Raw genomic sequence first — 19840 nt, forward strand, 5'->3', positions numbered from 1 at the left:
CTGTTCAAGAACCTGACTCATCCCACAGGGAGAGCAGCGAGGCTCCCCCGGGCAGCTGCTGCCGGGTAGGAGCGGAGGCACCGGGCTCACCACCGAGGCAGAGCCTGCTCGACGGGACAGCCCTGTCCTCTGCCCCAGGCGGAGTCAGGCCCGACCAGACCGCCCCTCACCAGGGCTGACAATCTCTGGTCATCTACCACCACTGCACGCTGGGTGTTAACAGCTCTCCCTAGCAGTTGTATGTCTCTTGCAGGCGTATTATAATTTGCTTTTTATCTTCTGTCACAATATGGATGGAGACACTGTAAATGATCACCTTATACCAGCTCACTTGACCGATGGCGAAGATGAGAAACAAAGACTCTAAGTATCTATCACTGCATCTTATTCTCAACTCAATTACACATCCAATTTGTTTAGTCAAAGTTGCCTTTCGACCACCTTTAAGTCACCCATGAAGCACATGGTATACAATCTTTTCCGTTACATTTACACGGCCCAAAGCTCATGTGCCATCTTAAAATAAATGTAAAAAATTGCTAGTTTTCCCTCCATCAGACTAGATCTGTTTCTCCAGCTGGATACCAAATAAAGTAGCTGGCTTCACACTCGGGGCCCATACTTGAAAAAGTGTCTCTAAACACTAGAGTCCCCAGTACGGCAAGATGCTGAAACCGTCAGTACACGGGAGGAACGGAGACCGCCCAAGCTCACAGGTAGCTCATTCTGCAGCTGCCCTCACCGAATGAGAGCTGAGCAAAGCCGCCCGCACGAGTGCACGGCACCTCGCCCAAGTCCCAGGCCCGTGTGACTGCCCGTGTCAGAACGGGGTCCCCGAAAATGCACCCTTCCTCAGGCCTCACCACGGAGGCAATGGTACAGGCAAGCCCAGGACTCGGGGCTGGCGGTGCCCCTCCCCGCAAACCCCAGCTTGTTCTCGTCTCCCGTGCCTTGCAAAACACGCCATCCATGAGGTCCTCAGTCTGGGACTATGTTGCACCCAGATGCAGGAACAGTATAAACTGACCGTGTGAAAGTCTAAATGTCACTAACGCCCCTGTTAAGACCAGGCAATGTCTCAAAATACTTTCCCTTCACCGCCCTGTTCCTTTCCACAAGGCCTTCACAGTAGAGGAAAAAAGAACTCATTCGTCTGAGTAAGGAATGGAAACGCTGTGTGCAAAGCCTCATTCACTCCAGGTCAGTGGGCAGTGTCCCTGCGGGGGAGCAATAGAAGGGGCATTCACACCCAGAGGCCTCGCGGAAAAACAAACGCCAGCCGTGTGTCCAGGGAGCGAGCTGCTCAGTGGAAAGGGAAACCTCACGTATGTGTACACGTGCCCTGTGAACCCCTGCACGCAGGCAACTAGGAAAACGCACAACTTTGCAGTCTCACAAATGAAAACTGACTGGAGGAACAAAAAGCAGCAAAATTCTGCTTTTAATTCGGAAGTAGGTAACTGCTGTTTGCACAAAATACTAAATCTGAAGAAGCCTATATTAAGACATCAAGTAACTAAAGTCCATACAGTCACAAACTACAGCCCCTCCTGATGATTTTAAATCAGGTGGTTTGGAGTTTTCTCCCCCTTTGTTTGTTTGGGAGGGTTACAGTTTAAGGATACGCTTTTCAAGTTCAATGTACTTCTTAGTTTCCACCACCAATCCTGAACTCTTATTTTTCACATGTGAGTGACCTTCCTTTTATGTCCGGTGTGGCAATAAGTTTTCTTAAATCACATCAATAGAAGTTTTCAAACATTTTTAAAGAAAAAAAAGGCCTGTCTTGCAGTGGTGCTTCCCATCATTCCATTGGTTTGTGAGGCCAGGGTCCCCACAAAACACCCAGGGAAAACGTGACCTCCACAATCACAATCACTGCCACCCCACCCACAACCACACCCTGAAATCTGATGGTTCCGAGCTCCCCCTGCATCTCGGGAAGACGACCTCGCCTGAGAAGTCCACGCGCCCGTCCGCTGCTGTAGAACATACAGTGGAGAGACGGTGTGGCCGGCGCCCCTGCATCGGCCTGCATTCACCGTGGAACAGCTGGGGGGCTCCCACCTGTGGAAACGATCCCGTCAGTGACGCAAAGTGCCGCTCCTGAGGGAAGCCCTGACTTCCAAGTGAGCTGTGTTCCCAAGGTGTGATAGAGACCTTCCTCCCCACATAAGGCTCTGCGGGAGCAAACACACAAACAACAAGGCTATGGTGACTGACGACAAGGAACACCCAAGCTTGTGGCGGCTGGAATACACTCAGGGCAGTAACCCTTCGTTCTTCGAGGCTACAATTCATTCCGTTAATGACTCAGCCATTTCGGGTCAAATCTTGTGAGCCTGGTGGTATGATCAAGGGGGGTGTTGTAGATTTTCATCAACAACCAGGACAGTGACCGTAGAATAATGACACATTTTGCATGGTTCATAAACTGGTTCCAAAAGTGAGTGCAGAGAAACAAAAGTACTCTGACCAAAAGCAGCACGTCTGAGCTAAGATCTACTATTTATTGGGTAAATCTGCAAAGCACTGCATATCACATACATTATCTCCATTGTTGCTCATGGAAGCCTATGAGGTAGGTATTGCGTCCAGGTCTTACAGAGAACACAACAGTTTCAGAGAAATAAGCTGTCTGCCCACGGTCACACTGCGAGGGAGAAGCCCGACCGTGATATGCTCCTGATCTGCCCCACCCCAGGGTGCGCCGATGGGTACAGCGCATCTCCGCGCACCAGCGCCGCGCACTTTCAGAGTAGAATCACTGCATTTTCTACTTGTGTGTATAGTCTCAGCATCACCCCTGTCTGGAAAGAGGTGTCTCTAAACAATCTTCCAGTTACTGCTTCTGCTAGAACATCCTTCGAAGAGGCATTATCAGTGAAGCTGCCCAGCAAGCCCTCCAAAACAAAGACACACAACGAAATGGGACTTTACTTATATTTAGTGCAAATGACAGTTTTAGGGCATTCGCTTATGGCTATACCCTGCCTAGATGTGTATAATAGGTTCAGGGTTATCACTGTAACTGCAGAAGACAGGAAACAACGTAACTATTCATCAGTAATAGGTTAAATAAATTATGGTATATCCATTCAACTGACTCTTATGTAGCCAGAAAGGGAGATTCCTTATTCCTTACATACTGACAATGGAGTGGGGAGGAAAAGGTCGGGGCAAAGCCTGCGTATAGTTGTTATCATCTGGGTAAAAAGCCCCGTGCACGCGTGTTTGTTCAGGCACAGAATCCTTCTCAAAAGTGCACAGTAAACAGAGAACAGTGCCTGCCCCTGGGAGAGCAACTAGGAGCTAGGGGGTGGGAGAGGCCCTTTATTGAGTCAATTGCAGAAAAGTGATATGAACATTTTTAACTTTTAAAAATGGACTGAATATACATTTAACAAATTATAGTGGTAATTTCTGACTGCAGGAAAAAAAGGTTTCTTGTGAGAATCACTCTAGTTGTAATGTAAATACCTTTTTTTAATGTGAAAAGGCATCATTTTTCCCTCATGTAATGTCAAATGTACCTATAATCTCTTAAAATAAGTATGATTTTTTTGAGGGAAAAGAGCCAGATCAAATACATCATCAAGAAAAAATGCGCATACTAGACTATGAAGTCTACTGAGGACAAACACCATTATTTTACATATTTTTTGATTCCCCAGTTCCTGATGGGGTTCTCAGAATGTAGTTTCTTGGTTGGAGTAGTAAATTGATTTATTGGTTAAGTTAGCAACTGTGGAGTTATATATCTCAGTTATACTGAGAACAGCATAGAGTAAATGGATAATTCACCAGAAACTGGCTTCTAGATTTTAATTTTCATGACCTTGAATCAACATAATTTAGTACCAAATGTTTCAACACCTATTATAATCGCTAAACTGTGAAATCGGCATTATTTATATCTGATCAGCTATACAAAACTCAGCGAGTTTTCTTATGAAAAAGGCAGTAGAAGTCCCAAAGAATAAGGGAGAGACCACTAATTAAAGGCCATGTTTACTAATCTAGCACCACAATTCCAGCCTCGGGACCCCCAAGCGACTGGCAGGAGGAAGGGAAGAGGTGAGGGCGTTGGAAATGTCAGGGCAGTTCTTAACTGGTGGCCCCTGTGTGTGCTCAAAGGCCGCGCGGGGTGGAGCGGAGGCGGAGACTGGAGAGTAAGACACAGGCTTTTGGTTCACGGGGTGGAGGAGGCCCGCAGGAGAGGCCTCCGGGGGGCAGTGCTGGAGCCGGCCTCATGGACTAGGGGGCTTCTTCTTGGCATCCAAGTCCTTTTTAATTTCTTCAAGTTTTTTAGCCAGGTTTGGTATCTTTAAAGAGAAAAGAGGTTATTATAATTTTGCATCTATCTAATCAATATTCTTTCACTTCTCCTCCTCCAAAGATAAATGGTTATTGTACAAGTGTTTATTCTCCTCCGGAAGAGATGCGCTCCACAGTGGTGGTTTTAGTCTCCTAACTGCAGAAGAAGGAGCTCAGACGCTGGACGCTAGAGGGCGCTCCCGGCCTGAACGCCAGGCCCGCTTTGACTTCATGCGCCCACTCATCCCTTTAATCCGTGCGGAGCGGGAGTCACTCACAGAAGTGGTAGGAGAGGTACAAACTGATAAAGCCCTTGCCTAGATGACAATTATATGACTCAAGTGCAGGTTGACAGAGGGAATTCCCTTTGTCACACCAAAAGCTTCACTACAAATCAAAAGCTAATATCACGTTTCCCTTCCTTGTGTCTAAAACAATCTCTACCTTTCCAAAATCACCATTCATGGGCAGTTTGCCACCTGGTTTTCAACTTCCCCATCCCCAAAGTGAGGCAAATACAACGCCCACGTCACAAAACTCTGCCCCCTTGAATACACTGCGTTATACAGATCCACCTCCAAAATCCCCAGTCCTCTCTACTCCTGGGCGTGGGGCCAGAAAAGATCGTCAGATTAAATTATCGCTTATAACTCAGTACTACTCTGGGCTAACAAACATGGCTCAGCTTCACCACGAGACCATCTACTGTGATGGGATTTTGCCCTCGTGTGCAAAATGAAGGACAGATGCTTCTGACTTCGGGAAATCTTTCTACAAAAAAAATCAGGGCTCCCCCCCACGACCATCTATGCCAGAGGGCACGCCTTACTTCAACAAAGACAAGTCCCTACAAATCAATTACATGGGATCATGGAGAAAATACAGTCACTTACGTCATAATTCTGAGCCAGATACATTCCAACCAGGTTGCCAAAAGTAAATCCAAGCTGAAAGAAGAGAAGGGGAAGAGTTACACTGGATACTGAGCTTGGTGCCAGCAGATGCCAAACCAAACTATATAAACAATATTCTCCTGAGGAGCTAATAAGCACAGTTAGAAGACCCCAGGATCCAATCTAGGGATGAAGAGTGCACAGTGTGAAATTCACATCTTGCTTCTATGAAATAAACTTTAAGCTTGCTAAGCTTTAAACACCAAAGCATAATTTAAATTGGTTTGTTAGTAAATTAAGAAGCATAAAAGAGGCTACGGTCTTTAATCATAGAAAATTTCTGATCATTTGATTAATCAGACACATCTTAGGAAATAGTATTTTTATCAAGGTGGGACTGGGGGCACTAAGAAGCAGAAAGATTGGCCCTGGTCAGATAGCTAAGCTGATTTGAGCGTGTCCTGATATGCCAAAGTTGTGGGTTCGATCCCTGGTCAGGGCACATACTAGAATCAATCAGTGAATGCATAAGTAAGTGGAACAACAAAGCAATGTTTCCCTTTCTCTCTCTCTCTTTCCCTCTCCACCCACTTCCTTTCTCTCTAAAATCAATTTTTTTTAAAAAAGCTTTTTTTCACTCCTATGGGTTGAAACTAGGTAGGATAGATGTTTTCGAAACCAGAAAGAGTATTAAATTTGCTTAAAAGAAAAGAGTGAGGAAAAAAACCAACTGGGAATATTAGCTCCACACCAAACAAAAAGAATATGCGGTTGAAAAGTTTTCAAAAAATTAAAAATAAACCAGACTTTTGGTTCCACCATTATCTAACTGTACCTATAGACAAGAAACTAAATCTCTTTGGAGCTTTGCTGATTTGAACTTCCTGATTTATAAAAACATTAAACTAACAATATTCCTTCCAGTTCCAACATTCTAGGATTCCTGCTTATTACCATGATAACTCAAAATAAATATGGTGTATCTAATGCGGCTTCACTCTGGCAACTTCATCAGACATCAGAGTGCATAAAAATAGAGCAGTGACTTAAAAACAGAAAATAAAACAAAAACAACTGGCCTCTAGACAAGTCATACCCAACTCCACTTTCGGAATACTGCCAGGTCTCCCAGCGGGACTCTGGAAAACTAAATACACAACAAAAGAAGAGAAATGTTGCGCATTAAGAGAAATGTTGGGAAAAAATTTGTAAAGTACAAAAAGCATTCATATGTTCATGAAATGTTTCACAGGCAAGTTTAGAAGAAAAAAATTAAAAACTGTAAATAAAGAAAAATCTAAAAAAGGAAAATCTAAGTTTGAAAAATAAGAACTCATTAGTCTGAGAAGTTAGCCAGGAGCCAGATGAGAGGAGGTCTTGAATGAGTCTGAAACCTCTCTGCAGGTCAAGAACGCTTAGTATCCTCCAGGCCAAGACCGGGAAGCCTAACCAGCAGTCCATCCCGGTGGCTAGATGCTGTCCCCATGGTCCCCTCCACATGACATCAACCCCCCCCATTTTCCCTGCAGAGGAAACAGCACGCAAACATGAATGAATGGTCCCTCCGCCCCGCCACCCCCAAGTCAATGAAGATCAATGAAACAGAATGGAGGGTCCAGAAATAAGCCTTTACATTTACGGTCAAGCAATTTTCCACAAGGGTGTTAAGTCATTCAATGATTTCTTTCTTTCTTTTTTTTTTAGAGTGAGAAAAAGGGAGGGAGAAAGAAAGAAAGAGAAACACCGATGTGAGAGCGAGATATCAATCAGCTGCCTTGCACACATGTCCCAACCCAGGCACGCGCCCTGACTGGGAATGCAGGACAACGCCCGGCCAACCGAGCCACGCCAGCTAGGGCAGGACATTTCATGGTTTCAAAGGGTGATGCTGAGACAACGGGGTGTCCACATGCAAAGCCGTGCAGCTAGACCCTGCTTCACATCATAAACAATACTTCACTAAACGACCTAAGTCCAAGAGCTAAAATTACCAATCTCTTAAAATAAAACATAGCAGCAGTCAATCTTCATGACCTTGGGGTAGGCAATGGTTTCTTCGCTATGCCACCAAAGGTAGAAGTGACCAAAAAGACAACCCACAAAATGGAATAAAATATTTGTAAACCACATGTCTAATAACAGACTTTTATACAGAATATATAAGGAATTCTTACAACTGAGCAATAAAAAGAACAATTACCCAATTTAAAAATGGACGAAGGATTTTCATAGACACTTCTGCAAAGAAGATACACAAATAAATGGCCAACCAGCAAATGAAAAGATGCTCAACACAGTAAGAAAATGCAAATCAAACCGCAATGAGGTGCCACAAGACACCCATGAGGGTGACTTAACAGAAAAGATGAACGAGTGTGGGCGAGGATGTGGAGGAATGGGAAGCTTCCCACGCTCCAGGTGGGAATGTAAACTGGTGCGGCCACTTTGGAAAACAGTCCGGTGGTTTGCGGTTGCCATCTGATGCTGCAATTCCAGTCTGGGGCACAGACCCAAGAGAACTGAAGTGTACATACGCACGCAAACTTGTCCACGCACGTTCACAGGAAGACTCTTCATAATGGCCGAAAGGAGGAAACAACTCAAACGTCCATCCACCGGAGAGTAGATTAACAAGGGGGAGCATATCCATACCATGCAGTAGCAATCAGCCACAAGAGAGAATGAAGTACTGATTCACATGACAACATGTATGAACCTTGAAAACATTACACTAAATGAAAGTCAGAAAAGACCCCATATCACATGACTGCATTTAAAGGAAGAGTCCGGAACAGTCAAACCCACAGACACACAAAATCAATGAGCAGCTGTCCTGGGCTGGGGGCGAAGCGAGGAATGAGAAATGAACACTGGTGCTTGCGCAGTTTCTTTCAGAGGCGATAAAATGTTGGATATGAAATTAGATCGTGATGATGGCTGCACGACTCGATGGGCATCTTAGAAACCACTGATCCTACACTTTAAATTGGTGAATTATAAGATTTAAACTACATTTCAAAACTATAAGAAAATCAGTAAGATTTGATCAAATATCAGCTACATGGGATAACACCGAGGAACTCGAGGACAACTTCAAGGTTTCCAGGTGGGATAAATGTTTTAAAAGCAGGAAACGTCAGGGCAGAAAGGCGAGGACCTCCCAGACAAAGTCGGCTTTGTGCGCGAGAGCTCCCGGGAAACACTGCCAGGTCTCCTGCACTGGCGGCAGGTCAGTCCCCACACCGTCTGTTAACAAGGCAGAGCACTTCGTCCGAAAGGGGGAGCAACTCCAAAGGCGGCTCGTCTGCCTTCCACCATTTGCTGCTCGGCCCCGTCCCCCATCAGAAAGTTATTATGTGTATAAGTCACCCCACAAAGCCACGGCTGTTGGCTCCGGATGGCTTCTGGCAGTGACCTAGAGTGATCAGTACCAGATGGATCTGAACATGACTCATCAAGTTGCACTTTCGAAAAGTGCGTGCCCAGACCAAGCTCCGACAGAATCTGAACCATCTTATACTTACTGACAACAGCTCAGGAAATCTAAAACTCTCACCTTTTATTTAGTCAATGTAACTACAACTAGCATCTAAGAAAATATCTAAAAATGATTTATGGTCTCAGGGGAGAAAAGCTACACATTGACAAGCCAGAAGTACACATCATCAAACAATGAAGATAAACTGATCATTTTATTTCTCCATTTTAGGCTCAGCCATACTTGTCAGAAGACCTGTCCACTCCAGGGAGGCAGAAAAATTTTACCCTTTTTTGTGTCTGCATCTTTAACCACTAAGATTTAGTGTGGGGAACACCATCAGACATGTTTAACAACAGTCAAGTAATGAAGAAACCCACGTTCCACAAATTAAACAAAAAGCTGCTGAGGACACGGCCTATATCCCTTCTACTACCATCCCAGAGAAGCACATTTTTAAGGTATAAACTAGTGGGGGGTTGGGGGGGCAGATGTGAGCTAGGTGTGATATTCAATAATTTTCCTTATAGAATGAAGAAGAAAAAAAGCTGCTAATTCTTTACTGAGCCAGTGAACTAAATGGGGACAATCGGGAAAATTTAGCAGGTCGGACTCCAGAAAGAGGCGCATCAGGTAGAACTGGTTTGCTTATTCTCAAAGACACCAAGTCAAATATTCAAATATCTTATGAATATCCGAGAGTAGTCATCAGGCAAAATAGGAATACCTAATTAAATAAATGAAATCACAAGGTACATGGCTTCTTCCCACGGAACGTGCGACCTACGCTAGGAAGACAAGACTGAAATCCACGAAGGCGCAGTGAGCGAAACACCGCAGGTCGCCAACGCACAGCCTGACCGGCCGCATAGTTTAAGTGCTTTGTGTTAAAGATCCGATGTAACTCACACTAACCTAATAAATGAGAAAAGTCATATGGTCGGCAGGTGGGGAAAGAGCATGGTAAAATCGGCAGCCAAAAACCCTCAAACTATCAGAAATAGAAGAGAACCCCTTAGTCTATCGGAAAATAATCAGAAACACAAACCTCGCTGAAGCCAGGGAACATTTCCACTACAAGGAGAAACAAAAGTAGGATATCCACTCGCATTACTTCTTTTTTTAAATACATAATCTTTATGCTTTTTTTTCATTACCATTTAGCCCTCTTATACGCCCCCTAACCCTGCACACTCGTGACTTGTACTGCAAGTCCAAGCTTGAAAAGGGAAAGGGGATAAAAATCGGGAAAGAACACAGAACTGTCATTTTCGCCTTCACTGGGGACATGACTGCCTTCCCTCCAGTGCTGCCTTCCCTGAGTCACTCCCAAGTGACCGACAGACAGAAGACAGGCAGACTGCTAGAGCGCTATCAATGCGACAAAACTACCAGAATTTCCCTATATCAGCAACAACTAACTTGAAAATGTAATTTCAAAAAGGCTGCCACTCACAACAACAAAACTCAAGAGTACCTGGACATAAATTTTAAAAAACCAGGGGCAAGACTAGTACCTAGATTTTTTTTAAAAAAATGATGAAACACATGTACGTCCTAATTAAATGGACAGATGGATCAGAACAGTGTAAAGGTTTCAGGAACTTAAAGTCCTTGGAAGGCTTGTGAACAAAACGATGGGAGTTGGGCCATTAAGAGTATTAGAGAAGGCAAAAACAAAACACAAAACACAAACCCATGGGAGGCACGAAAGCAACCGTCCACAGGCTGGCACAGACTGGCAGGTTTAGCCCAGCCAATTCCAAACAGAGGGCACACGCTGACGGGCAGTGGGGACGGAAAATGGGGCCAGGGGTTACGATCTGGTGTGGAAGGACACGGGTCACTGGCAGTTTGTGAGCACGGGAACAGGCCGCTGATTCCGGATAACGCTCCAGCAGCTGCAGGAGGACCAAGGGCAGCGAGGGAGGGAAGCACGCACAGAGCTGGAGGCGGCGGCCTTGCTCTTCTCTGCTCAGACCACGTCGGCAGTGGCACCTTTCAAACAGAATTCCCAACTAGACTATTCAGAGAAGGGTAACCAGCCTGAACCTGAATCATAAAGAAACAGAGATGTCTAGCCTAAAGAAGAGACTGATGGGGTGGGTGAGGCACCAAGTTATGCTCTTTATATGTGTAAAGGGTTGTCTGCAGGCCAGAGTTGCTGTTTATCACGAAGGAGAACTAGGTAAGGAGACGCTGACCGAAAACGAACGTGATGACCTGTGGGAGTACTGAACCTGCTGTCACTGGAGGTGACCAATCACAAACTGGATGCCCTTCTCATAGTGGAGACGGAAGCATGAGCGTGTCAGCTGAACTGGAGAACCTAAAACAACTTCCCAACTCAAAACCTACATCTCTACACCAGGTAGGCTAGCGTAGCTCGTCCAAAGGTGGGGTAAAAAAGACCTGCTCTATAAACTTGGCAGTGGGAACATAAAGACAGAACTTTCCACAACATGAGTAATGATGAAGACTTGATGGCTTAAAACAATAGCTGCACTTACTGAATGCCTACCAGGTGCATTCCAGCTCTCTTTCATGAATTAATTCAAGCTCTTCACAATCTTACAGAGCAGGTCCAGTTACTGCCCAGTTTGTATGGAGGAAACCAAACCACAGATCAATTAAGTAACTTGTTCAAAATTACACAGCAGGTAAATATATGTGCCAGGCACACCAGCTAGATGATATGGAGAATGAAGAAGGGAAAAAAATAAGATTATGTCAATATTTCAAATGGTAGAAAGCCAGGACCAGGGAACTAAGAAAGAAGCTGGGTGTGGCTGGCAGGGTGGGAGGAGGTGATGGGTCCAGGTTACGTGGAGGCTGAGATGGAAGATATGACAAGAGATGTTCAGTGGGCAGTTTTCATTTTCGCCAATAACTTATTGACTGGGATATATGAGTACATTGGCTCTCTCCCACTATTGGCTTCTAGTGGGTGGAGGCCAGGGGTGCTGCTCAGCACCTTCCAATGCGTAAGACAGCCCCACAGCAAAGGGTTATTTAGCCAAAATGTCAACAGTACTGAGAAACTTCACAGACCACTTCTGACTCGTTCTATCAGTCACAGCACCTTCTCCGTACACTGCAGAAATCTTTTTTTTGCATTTCGGTTGCATTTTTACCTTTCCTGAAATAATAAAGCATTATACACCAAAAATGTTGCATATCTTCTATCTTCAATATTAAAATGGCTACACAAAAATTCACCAATTTTGATTCGGTTTTTTTAAATGCATGCTAACACGACAGCTGTCACGACACAATCTAACAAAATTGTTTCAAATGAAGTTAAAAGACATCTAAGCACTACCAGAGCCATCCTATAGAAAAAAACTAAATGAAATTCTTGGCCAACCCAATAATTCTTTGCGGTGGGGCTGTCGTACGCATCGGGAGATGTTCAACAGCTCCGCTGGCCTCTACCCGCTAGTAGCCAATAGTGGGAGAGAGCCAACGTCCTCAAAATATCCAAATCAGTAGTTATTGGTGAAAATTAAAAATGTGTCTTTTATTTTACAGAAAAAACTGCACAGACTTTTCAGCCAAGCCAGGGCACTGTGATTAAGGGAGGGGCCACGGCAGTAACCAGAGAGGAAAGCCACAGGAGGGTAAGAACACGTTCTCGAGACCGGATGCCGGGCACGTATTTGAATCCCAGGAGGAATGGACAGTTTATAAGCAGCACAGCCGTGGGGAGTGCATTTCAAATAGTGCCCAAGAAAATGACAACGGCAGGGAGCATCATGCAGGGTGCCCACACGTGTGACACTAGTGCCCATGCATAACTCGTGACTGCTCCCTCACCGCCAAAAGGCTTCCCTTCCCCTACACTTCGGAGGATACATTACCCCGTTTCTGAGAAGAAACAACATCAGAATTACTGATACCTTGTTGATGAGAGACTAAACATGTCTGAGTCCTTAGTAAGTGTCCCTGCTTTCACTACCTTAATGTGTTAACTCATTTTTAATCCTCACAACAAAGCCATGAGGTAGGTTTCCATTGTCTAATGTGGAAACTGAGGCACCGAGAATTTCAATAAGCCGCCCAACTTCCCACAGCTTAAAAGTGATGGAGCTGGGGTTCAAACCCCGGAGTCCGACCTCATAAACACTAGGACACGACAGCTGGTCGAGGGGTAAAAGCTGGAGGGGACCTGAGGGATCTTCTACTTCAGCCCCACCGTTTTACACCTGAAATGGCTAAAAGCAAACAGACTTGCACAAGTGGACCGAGGTGGTGAATCGCTGGACAGAGGTAGAATCCAGGTGAAAAGTAATTCTAGCCACTTCTTTCAGCAGGTGCAGTGAGAAGAGAGGGCTAGCCTTATTTCGGGGCTGGGAATTTAACAAACGGCTTCAACCTCTCCACTTAAATGCAGAGAATTCTGAATTCTCAGACCAGTCCCATCCATATTTATACACAGCACAGATTTATTCCAAACCCAAATAAACTTCCTCTGCAAAAGCACTTGGGATGTTAAGGATAATTGAATCCATGTCCTTCCATCTTATCAAGGAGCTGCAGCTGGAGGCTGGCTCTCAATTACACACTTTGGGGCAAACTGATACTGTTTTTAAACTGTTTCCTACAACTAAATAACAGTAATTACTTGTTACTCCTAGTCAGGACACTAGAGAAACTTCCAGAGACAGAGGAGCAGCCCTTAGTTGGGCAATTTATGTCAAGGATATCCCCTTTTGGCCTCTAGAATTCAAAATCAATTACCATCTCAAAAAGCAGAGCAGGGGCATTTCCCCTAATCTCTTTGATAAAGAATGTAACATTTGAGAAAGCACCTCATCCCCAGAGTACCAGATTCCCATCAGTCACCTGGAATATGTTACAATACCTGCCTCTTATTTGAGGTAGAAAGCATCCATGTTGAGGGCACAAAAATTTGGAAGAAAGACTCTCTTCGAAATCTGATTGGCAAGGCCACCTGAAACCTTCACCAGGTAATCTGGAATACACCGAGCTTTGCCAGAAAACCCATTTTTAACTGAAATAAAGAGCCCCAAGAAATAATCTGTTTAGTCATGGTAACAGTCACTTTCCCCGGAAATGAAAACTTCGGAAAAACCACTTGTAGATCAGGGTCTGACTCATGCCAGCAGCCAGCTGTCCTCAAAGTCTGGAAGCTGCGACCACAGACCGACGAGGGCTCCCGAGCCTCCAGCTCTGACTCAGTGTTTCCGCGCCTCTGAAATGGCTTACTATGGTAACTTAAGAGTTTATTCCCAGCCCTCCTGCGTCCTCAGAAACGCCAACCAGCAAGGCCCCAAGTCCGGACGGGGCCTGTCCGTGCCCGGGCGGGAGGACAGAATGGGAGATGGTCCCGATAAGACATAAGGACCCAAAAACTTTATCACGAGGATGACACAGGCACCCAGGGTAAGTACAATGGCTCTCAAAATGCATGGTCTGACGCATGAAAGTTTTAGGGACTTGAATGGCTGCAGAAAAAAATAACCGCGAGGCAGAAATAAAACTCGCAGCCCACCCGGGAGGCAACGAGCAGGCCCGGGGGCTGGGGACCCGCGGGGCCACGCCCATGCCCACCCCCCAGGCCGGCTCGGTGGGGTCCGAAGCCCCCAGGGGGCCCTGAGCCGAGCCCCCGGCCCGCTCCTCGGTAGCTCCACTCACCAGGAATTGGAGCATGATGTCAGTGAAGAAGGCGAGGAACGGAGGTGTCAACTCGAGGGGCCGTTCCTATCTTGCCTCCCCAGGTGCCAGGGGCGGGACTCGCATCAGCTTCCGGGTCACCCCACTCCCCGCCCTCCTAGCCTCAACTCACCCGGAAGTTGCTAAAGGCGCCCTAGCTCCCCCTGGCGGAGCGTTCTGAAATTATCCCTTGAGTGGGTCGACCAGTGAGAAAGCCAGGGTAAGATCAGTCAATCCCAAATCCCAAGCTGGGCTGTACAGCTTTGAACATTCAGAATCCGAGGCCCCAGTCCCAATATCCCGCTTCTGTAACGCTGGGTCGGAGTCCCGGAATCTGCATTATTAGTACCAGCACCCCAGCGATTCTGCTGCACAGCCAGGCAGATTCCCATCCCCTGGCTGGGATGCAGAGCAGGATCGCCACTGGAGCTTTGGGGCCTAGTCTTCCCCGGGCCCCATGCAGAATCTGTGGGAGGTGAGGAGGGTTGTTTTTACAAAAGTACCACCGGTACGCTATGTAACCTGACCTGAGGTCCTAGGATACAGGTTCGGTGCTTAAGAAGTTAAGATGGAGACCTTTGGAATTGGACATTTCACCATGGCCTTGCACTTCCTGGCAGCCGGGAACAAGTTACTGAGTTTGCTTTCCTTCTCCGTAAACGAGGCTTAACACCTTGCTGATTTGTTGCAGGGATTAAATGAGACAGTGTGAGGGACCGAAAATTGCTTGTCATGTGTCTGGTGTGGGCAGTGAGCTCTGGAAGAGGCCTCATGTCCTCTATCCACTGGCACCTACCCTGACAGTGTGGGCCACCTCTGCTCCTGGTCCTCCACGACTTCCATCAACACACACGCTTACAAAGCAAGTCACCTTTCTCTCTGCATTCAGCTTTCTGAATTCATCTTTACCTGCTATAAAAAGTAGAACTCCGGTTCCAGATAATAACCACCAAATCGCAGGAGTTTTAACCATATGGGGGTGTACTATAAAGTGGACAATGATGAGGGGTACAGGAAAGCTCCGAGAATGTAAGCATGTTTCTCTCCATTTCTGTTTTCTTCATGCAACTGCTTCATTGTTCTCTTTGCCTTCCATTTTTTCCTGCTTTCTAGAATATGTTCCATTGTAACACTTCTTTGAGCTTACTTGTTAAATGGTCCAACCAATAGAAGACTGGATGACTCTTTCCTAACCATTTTCAAATGCCTGGGAAAAGAAGGCAGACTGGTCAAGCTGGTGTCAGATTCTCCCAGGCCAATTACAATGAGAAGGGGTGGGGTCTCCTTGAACTGAAGTGGCTGCCACCAGGGAGGACATGCTGGTAGATGGCTCTAACACATTCTGTTTCCCAACACGTCGAGGGTAAGTCCTGACCAGGGCTTCTCAAACTTTAATGTGCAGACAAATCACCTGGGAATCTCATTAAACTGCAGGTTCCAATTCAGGACATCTGAGTTGGGGCCTGCCATTTTGCACGTCTGCTAAGCCTCAAGTTATGCAGCTACTGGTGGTCTGTGGACTGTTTTGAGTTGTAAGACACCAGACTGTGGGCTACATGAGGGTCAGGACTTCATCCCTTTGGTTCATGACGTCATCTGCCCAGAGAGTGCCCAGCACAACCTCTGAAAACAAATATTTATTGAAGTCTTTGCATGAACTTTATTCCCTTCTTACAGATAAAGTCTTAAGTGAAGCCTGACTTTTTTTTTTTAAGTTTTTAAAAAATTTTTTGATTTACTGTTCCACTTGCTCAGGCATTCATTGGTTGATTCTTGTATGTGCCCTGACCAAGGATTGAACCCACAATCTGGAGGCATCAGGAAGATGCTCTAACCAACTGAGCTACCAGGTCAGGGATAAAGCCTGACTTTTTTTGCCAACACCTTTCAGAGGCTCTTCAGTTTCTCAAACCACCATAACCGTGGAAAAGAAAGGCAGAATTTCTTTGCTATTTTGAGATTTTTACTTAAATGTCCTCATGTAAAAACACCTCCTTGCTCTGGCTGGTACGGCTCAGTTGGTTGGGTGTTGTCTCACAAACTGAAAGGTCACCTATGCAATTCTGGTCAGGGCACATGCCTGTGGTTTGCAGGTTTGGTCCCCAGCTGGAATGCATCCTGGAGGCGGCCAATCAATGTTTCTCTCCCTTCCTCTCTCTTAAATCAAAAATTAAAAAAAAAAAAAACTCCTTTAAAGAATATTCACATTCTCCCTTTATTCTTTCACGATGCCTTAATCTACTGACTTCCTAGGCAGCCCTCTCATTCACTGAAGGCTTTGGCATCTGACAGCCCCGCTTTCAGCCCCAAGCTCTCATACTTATGGATGACTTCACAGGCCATGTACACATGTATTTTCCAGAATCCTAACTCCTAGTAGTGGCCTTCATCCTCACACCACGTCGGCAATCCACTGCCGTGTTTCTACTGCTCTTTTTCCTCTCCTGGACCTCGTCCACCTATGCAGTATGAATTCTCAAATTGGACCTCCAATCCTACCAACTTTGACCTTAGCCAGATCTGCAGTTTCTCACGTTTCATAGGAGTTCTCTTCTGGCTTTCCTCCTTCTCTCTCTGATCTGAACCCCAGGAGACTGGAACTTCAGTCAAGGTGTATTAGCCTCAGTTCTCTTATTGATTGTTCTTCTATAATGCTAGCCTTTTAAAAATTCTAATTCTGCCCTGGCTGGTGTAGCTCAGTGGACTGAGCGCAGGCCTGTGAAGCAAAGGATCGAGGTTCGATTCCCAATCGGGGCACATGCCTGGGTTGCAGGCCAGTTCTTGGTGGGGGACACATGAAAGGCAACCACACGTTAATGTTTCTCTCCCTCTCCCCTTCCCCTCTCTCTGAAAATAAATAAAATATTTTTTTAAAAAGAAGAAAATATTCTAATTCTTAATCAATCTGCCTGCTTCAGTTCCATACCAGTGATTCTGAACATCAAATAGAGAAAAGATGGATCATTCAGCAAATGATACTGACCTAACTTGGTTCATTGGTATTTTTTCCACCTGGAAAAATTAATAATTTGGGTTCTGATCTCACACTTTACAAATAAAAAGTTACAGATCAATAACAAATTAAACAAAACAGAAATATTAAAATTCCTAGAGAAAAAGAAATTATTTTATAACCTCCAAATTGGAAGATTTTTCACATGACCAGCATGACACAAAATGCAAAAGTCATAAAAGAAAAAGTAAAATCAATGACATAAAAAGAAAACTTTTTTATATGGCAAGAAAAAGAAAAACATCACTTGTAAAATAACTGACAAAGAGCGCCTACAAATCAATAGACCAAAATCCAATAAAAAGTGGTCAAAGGATGTGAACAACTCATAGAAAAGGACACAGAAATAGCTCAAAGATGTGGAAAGATACTCAGGGGTGTTCATACTCAAAGAACCATAAATCACTACCATTTTGATCCTAATTGGCAAAAATCAAAAGACTTGATAACACACTGTCTTTAAAAGAATGGAGAACCAAGCACAGCTATACAATTCTGATAAGGATACAAATTGTTAAAACTTCCTTGGAGAGCAACTTAGCCAAAACAATTATAAATTTAAATGAGCATACCCTCTGTCTCAGCAATTGCATGAAACTATTTACGCTCAAAAACATACAAAGAGGTGAGTGGAACAGAACAGAGAGCCCAGAAATAGACTCTCATAAACACAGTCCACTGATCCTTCACAAAACAACAAAGGCAGCACAACGAAGCAAAGCTAAGGCTCTTCAAGAAAATGATGCTGGAACAGTTGGACATCCACAAGGGAAAAAAAAAAAAGCTAGACACACACATTATACCCTTCACAAAAATTAACTCGAAATGAATCATATCACCCTGGCTGGTGTGGCTCAGTGGACTGAGTGCCAACCTATGAAGCAAAGGGTCGCCTGTTCCATTCCCAGTCTAGGGCGCATGCCTGATACTTCATTAAAATGAAAACCTTCTGTTCTGCAAAAGACAACAGAGTTAGAAGAGAGAAAATATTTGCAAAAAGTGCATCTGATAAGAGGACTGTGCATTACCTAAAATGCACAAAGACACCCAACAATAAAACAAGCTGATACTAAAAAGGGGCCAAAGACCTACATAGAAACCTCATCGAAGATAAACAAACAGCAAAGAAACAAATGAAAATCTGCTCCCCATCACATGTCATCAGGGATATGCAAATTAAAATGAGATACCACTTCACACCTAGTAGACTGGCCAAAATCCAGAAAACGGACACCAAATGCTGGTGAGGATGCAGAGCAACCGGATCTCACACATGCTGGTGGGACTCGAAGTGGTGCACGGCTTTGGAAGACAGTTTGGTGGTTTCCTACAGAACCAAACAGACGCGTAAATACGGTCCAGCAGTTGTGCTCCTGGTATCCACCCACAGGAGATGAAAACTCACATTCGCAGAGCAACCTACACAGGGACCTTTGCAGCAGCTCCGTTCCGAACGGCTCCAACTTGGAAACAAGCAAGACGTCCTTCGCAGGTGAACACCTAGATAACCTATGGTACTTCCAGACCACGGAATGTTATTCAGCACTAAAACAGGAAGAAAAGAGCTATTAGGCTGTGAAGAGACAAGGAGGAAGCTTAAATGCATATTACTAAGTGAAAGAAGCTAGTCTAAAAACGCTATCTACTGTATGATTCCAACTATATGAAATTCTGGGTAAGAGAAATCAATGGAGACAATAAAAAAAAACCATTGATTGCCAGGAGTAGGGTGTGGGTAAATGAATAGGAAGAGTGCAGAGAATTTTTAAGGCAGTGGAAAGAAAATACTCTGTATATTTTGATGAGGAATATAGCTCATTAGTCATTTGTCCAAGCCCGGAGAATGTAGTAAATCCCGGGTAGGCACAAATGTTCAAGAAGTATTTTGGTGGCAACGGAGGATATTTAAATATGAACTAAATATCACACAATTTCACTGTGAAATGTCCTACGTGTACTGACGATATTGTGCCTAGGGAGGAAATATCCCTGCTATTACTTGCTGAAATACTACAGGAAAAAGTGCCACGACGCACACATGACTTTCAAACAGTTAAGAAGACCGATGGGCGCACATATGAAAGAGCTCAAGTAACGTGTGAAATGTGAACTGGGAAGCCAGGCGAGAGGTGTATAAGAAACCTGCAAATAAACACAAGAAATAGGTGATTATAGAAATTCTTTTGCCCTAATTATAGCTCTCCTACTAATTATCCCAGAAATATAGGCAGATAATTAATTAGAGAAGTTTCACAATCATTTCTAAGGAACAAAGGAGAATTAGTATATTATCATTTCAAAGCAGAAAAGAAAAAAAATTAGGGAAGAGACGGCTTGACTTTCTGAGTCATTTCTGTGATGCACTATTCACAGTACGGAGTACACCACCCTATTAAGAGCACAGCTATAGTTTGTTATCCACCGTGCCTCAGGGTTACCCTAGATACCACACAAGTGTAGCGC

At 44.7% G+C, this 19840-nt stretch overlaps 1 protein-coding gene across 1 annotated transcript; it reads right to left on the bottom strand.

Moving 5' to 3' along the window:
- Positions 1-2484: 2484 nt before the first annotated feature.
- On the bottom strand, positions 2485-14462 carry STMP1 (short transmembrane mitochondrial protein 1). Its single transcript, XM_037165812.2, has 3 exons — positions 14347-14462; positions 5211-5264; positions 2485-4325 (listed from the first exon to the last, which is right to left on the bottom strand). Exons 1-3 carry the CDS (start codon positions 14359-14361, stop codon positions 4251-4253), a joined length of 144 nt encoding a protein of 47 aa, XP_037021707.2. The 5' UTR covers positions 14362-14462; the 3' UTR covers positions 2485-4250.
- Between the last annotated feature and the right edge of the window lie 5378 nt (positions 14463-19840).

Source organism: Artibeus jamaicensis, unplaced genomic scaffold, assembly GCF_021234435.1.
Source record: "Artibeus jamaicensis isolate MK-2021 breed Jamaican fruit bat unplaced genomic scaffold, CSHL_Jam_final scaffold_3307, whole genome shotgun sequence".
Classification (NCBI taxonomy): domain Eukaryota; kingdom Metazoa; phylum Chordata; class Mammalia; order Chiroptera; family Phyllostomidae; genus Artibeus; species Artibeus jamaicensis.